The 4,576-nt window shown below is 37.8% G+C and overlaps 1 protein-coding gene across 1 annotated transcript; it reads left to right on the top strand.

The window, feature by feature from the left end:
• Nucleotides 1-1,174: 1,174 nt before the first annotated feature.
• Nucleotides 1,175-3,922, top strand: USP26 (ubiquitin specific peptidase 26). The gene has a single exon (XM_003931140.2). The coding sequence runs from the start codon at nt 1,175-1,177 to the stop codon at nt 3,920-3,922; it is 2,748 nt and encodes a 915-aa protein (XP_003931189.1).
• Nucleotides 3,923-4,576: the final 654 nt, after the last annotated feature.

Genomic DNA, 4,576 nt, shown 5'->3' on the forward strand with positions numbered 1-4,576 from the left:
TACTTCCCTGAACATAGGTTGATAGATGAAATGCTTTATAAAACAAAAATCTCATTAATTTATGTTCCACCAATTTTGATATGTTAATAATTTGAACAGAGACTGAACAGAAGTTTCCTGCAGTATTATTCGTAATGACAGTGTTTACTTAAGCAAGTTAATAGAATAGAGAAGATTCAGGAAGACTATTTATTGAGGAGGAAACAACTTCCAGCTAATTCTTGGATGTATACTTTCTGATGCAAATATTTGTAGTGCTATCTGTTAACTTATTCAGTAATTCACATTGGCTCCAGAGTTGTTCAGAGATTCTGATTTTCCATGACTAAATACATCTGATTCTTTCCCACTGGTTTTGAATACAGGGAACTAACTCTGGTTAGGTGGGCCTTATGTCCAGAGTTGGCTGCAGGAGCCTCACTAGCCTATATCTGATAGGTAAGAAGTTGTTATTCTTAAACTTTTGTCAGTAGGTGGGAATAATGCAGTGATGTTCCCCAGTGCCAAGTGAAATGTTGGAACATAACTAGATTTTGAAGGAGGTAGTTTGATTTACTTTGAGGGGCCCATGAGATCCTCTAGACATCAAGGAAGATTTTGTCTGTTACTGAGTTCAGGGCCTCTTGGTGCCTTCACTTTCTTATTCACTTATTATAGTTCTCCTGTGGGGTCATTCTGTAACCTGAAGAGTAGTGTATATTGTATTCATGCACTTGAGACTCTATTGAGTATACTTTTCCAGTTATGTACTGAAAGTCTTCCAAGTGTTTCTTGATTTCAATTGAAGTGGGGAAATTAATCAGAAGGGAGCCCAATATTTTGGTGGAAACTAGATGTAGTATGTGAGTGTGGAGTTTGAGTTTTGTCCAAGCCAAGCACTTCTGTAATAGTTTAAATAACATTTCTTGATTTTTCCCATAGTGATTTTGTCTTGAGAATCAAGACTCTGCCTTCATGCAACTGTGGAAGGCTCTCAAAAGGCATTGATCTCATAAATGAAGAGCTGGATATCTAGAACCTGAACTAGACCCTAGTATAAAACCAATAGTAGAAATAGGATCATTCTGTATAGAGAACTAATGAACCATTTCTTTGGTGTTGTCTCCACAGCTGAACTTGCAAAACAGATTGGAACTTCAAGATTATCAATAATCGAAGATACATATATGAAAACATGGCTGCCCAAATGATACACGGTTTTGTCCAAATATGGAATTCCAGGACTGGTATGTCTAAATCAAAAGAAGCATTCATTGGAACAATGGAAATACAGAAGAAAGTTAGACTGGTGCTCTATTTCAAAACTGGAAAATATGTGACTTTTCTGCTAACTGATAATATTCGAAATGTAGTCCTTGGATCCTATAGAGGAAACCAAAATCACCTGCATTTAACTTTAAAAAATAATAAATTCTTGTTTGTTAAAGGATTATCCTCCACAGATGCTGAAATGTTGAAGATATTCCTGGACAGCTTACATCAAAAGAAGGTTCGGCCACCTGTGAGACCTGATAAAGGTGGGAGTGTCTTTTCTAGCACAACACCACAGAAGAAAATCAACAAAACTTCATTCCGCAAAGTTGGTGAGAAATCAAGTCACAAATCTTTTGAGAAAGCAAAAGGTAGTGGGACAGGTGTCCTTCAGAGGATGCCTTTGCTTAAATCAAAATCGTCAGCACTTACTGCATGCAGAAATTTATTAGAAAAGCAACACAAGAGGAAAATAACACTCTTGTCTAGCTCAGAGATGAGTGAGGAATTCTTGAAAGAAAATAATTCTGTAGAATACAAGAAATCCAAGGCAGATCGCTTGAGGTGTGTAAGCTACAAACAAGAGAAACAACTGAAGTTAAAAGAGATAGAAGAGAAAAAGAAATTGGAACATGAATCTTCACGCATCATTAACACTACTGGAAATCCTTACCCAGATGACATTGGTCTCCTTCAAGCGCTCACTGAGAAAGTGATTTTGGCATTTGTGTTACAACCAGGGTATAGTGAGGATTACTCAAAGTGGGACAAATTAAAACTATTTTTTGAATTGTTTCCAGAGAAACTATGCCACGGCCTCCCCAATTTGGGAAACACCTGTTATATGAATGCAGTTTTACAGTCTTTATTTTCAATTCCATCGTTTGCTAATAATATACTTAATCGGGGTTTCCCATTGAGTAAAATTCCTCTTAATGCTCTTACCATGAGTTTGGCACAGCTGCTTTTTTTTAAAGATATTTATAATATAGAAATCAAGGAGATGTTGCTTTTGAATATTAAAAAAGTCATGTCAGCAGTTGCAGAGATATTCCATGGCAATGAACAGAAGGATGCTCATGAGTTTTTAGGTCACTGTTTAGAGCAGTTGAAAGATAACACAGAAAAATCCGACACAAGTTGGAAGCCTAAAAGTGAAGCTTGGGAATATCATTTTTCTAAACCAGTTTTTGCTGATGATCCGCACACCAATGGGTTTCCTTGCCCTGTCATTACTAATTTTGAGTTAGAGTTGTTGCACTCTATTGTTTGTAAAGCTTGTGGTCAGGTTATTCTCAAAACAGAACTGAGTAATTATCTCTCCATCAACCTTCCTCAAGGAATGAAAGCACTTCCATCATCTATTCAGTCTATTTTTGATCTTTATTTTGCAGCAGAAGAGCTTGAGTATAAGTGTGCAAACTGTAAGCACAAGACTTCTGTTGGAGTGCACTCATTCAGTAGACTACCTAGAGTCCTTATTGTTCATCTGAAACGCTATAGCTTGAATGCGTTTTGTTCATTAAAGAAGAATGACCAGGAAGTCATCATTTCCAAATATTTAACGGTATCTTCTCATTGCAGTGAAGGCACCAAACAACCTCTTCCCTTGAGTGAGGATGCAGACATTATGGATTTCCAAGTATTAAAAGTTATTCGAAAGATGACTTCTGGAAGCATCAGTGTATCATGGCCTTCGACAAAAAAATCCAAAGATATCCTGGCTGCATACATTGGATCTGATAAGGAGTCTGAACAACGAGAATTCCAGACAGTCTTTAAAGGAGCAAGCAGAAGACAGCAGCAAAAATATATTGGGAAAAAGTCAAAACCAAATGAGCCAGAATTTGTATACTCAGGAGATCGAGCATTCATCGGAAACAAGCCGTTAGCTTACTTAATGGCATATCTGGAAGACATCTCACTTTCTCGGTGCCACAAAGCTGGAGGTAAACCTACCAGCATCCCAGACACATGTTTTCCAGAAGCCCCGTTTCAAGCAGTGCCTGAAAATCCAAAACAAAAGAAATACGTGAAAATGAGTAAGTTTGCAGCTTTTGATAGGGTTTTCAATCCTACTAAAGATTTTTTTGAAGATAAAAATATCAGAGTTCCAGAAGGATTCCAAAAAGTGACTGAACAGACTCCGAATTATGATAGTAAGAGAATCCGTGAACAAGTTCCTAAGCAGGCACTGCCCCAAAGCCTTCCAAAGCCAGGTGCCCAGGGGCACAAAGAGAAACTCAAAAGCTCTACAAAATTAAATGTTCAGAAGCCTAACAGGAATTCCTTGCATGCATTGGGTTCCAATAAGAACCCTAGAAACAAAGACATTTTAGATCAGTTAAAATCTAAAGCTAAGGAAACAGAAAGAAATGCCAATAAGGGAGATCATACCTACCGGCTCATTAGTGTTGTCAGCCATCTTGGGAAGACTCTAAATTCAGGCCATTATGTCTGTGATGCCTATGACTTTGAGAAGCAGACCTGGCTCACTTACAATGATATGAAGGTGTTAAGTATCCAGGAGGCCCAGATGCAGCAGGATAGGCGTTGCACTGGGTACATCTTCTTTTACATGCATAATGAGATCTTTGAAGAGATGTTGAAAAGAGAACAGAATACTCAGCTTCATAGCAAGGAGATAGAGGAGATTCTTCAGAAGAAATAAGAGGAACATACTTCCTCCATGGATGGAAATCTCTAAACTTTATCCAGAGATGAAAAGGCAATTAGTTTAGGACCAAATGTCAAAACAGAAACACTTACTGGGGAAATCTCCATTCTAACCCTGACACAGATACCCCAATCCCTTAGCACTGGCTGATGACATCCTTATCTCCTACAAGACTGAAATAGTGTTTTCCATGTTTTTCTTCATTTTAATATATTTAGCATCTCACTCTGCCATCCTGGCTAGAGTGCAGTGTAATCATAATTCAGTGCAGCCTGGAACTCTCAATATCAAGCAATTCTCTCTTCTCAGCCTCCTGAAAAGAAAGGAATTTCTCTTCTCGCTTCAGCTGGGGATATAGGTATGTGCCACCACATAGTGAGACCCTGTCTCTACAAAAAGCTATATATATATTTTTATTTATTTATTTATTTATTTATTTATTTAGCTTTTCTTTTTGCTACACAAAGCAAACATTTTTTTGTTTGTTTTTTGCTTTTTGTAGAGACAGGGTCTCACTATACTGCCCAGGCTGGACTCGAACTCCTGGCCTCAAACAATCTTCCTGCCTCTTTTCATGTTCTAATGCAGTGGCTTAAAAAGTGTACTCCTTAAACTAGCAGCACCAGGAGCATGGTGGTACTCAATTGA

This window comes from Saimiri boliviensis, chromosome X (genome assembly GCF_048565385.1).
Source record: "Saimiri boliviensis isolate mSaiBol1 chromosome X, mSaiBol1.pri, whole genome shotgun sequence".
Taxonomy (NCBI): domain Eukaryota; kingdom Metazoa; phylum Chordata; class Mammalia; order Primates; family Cebidae; genus Saimiri; species Saimiri boliviensis.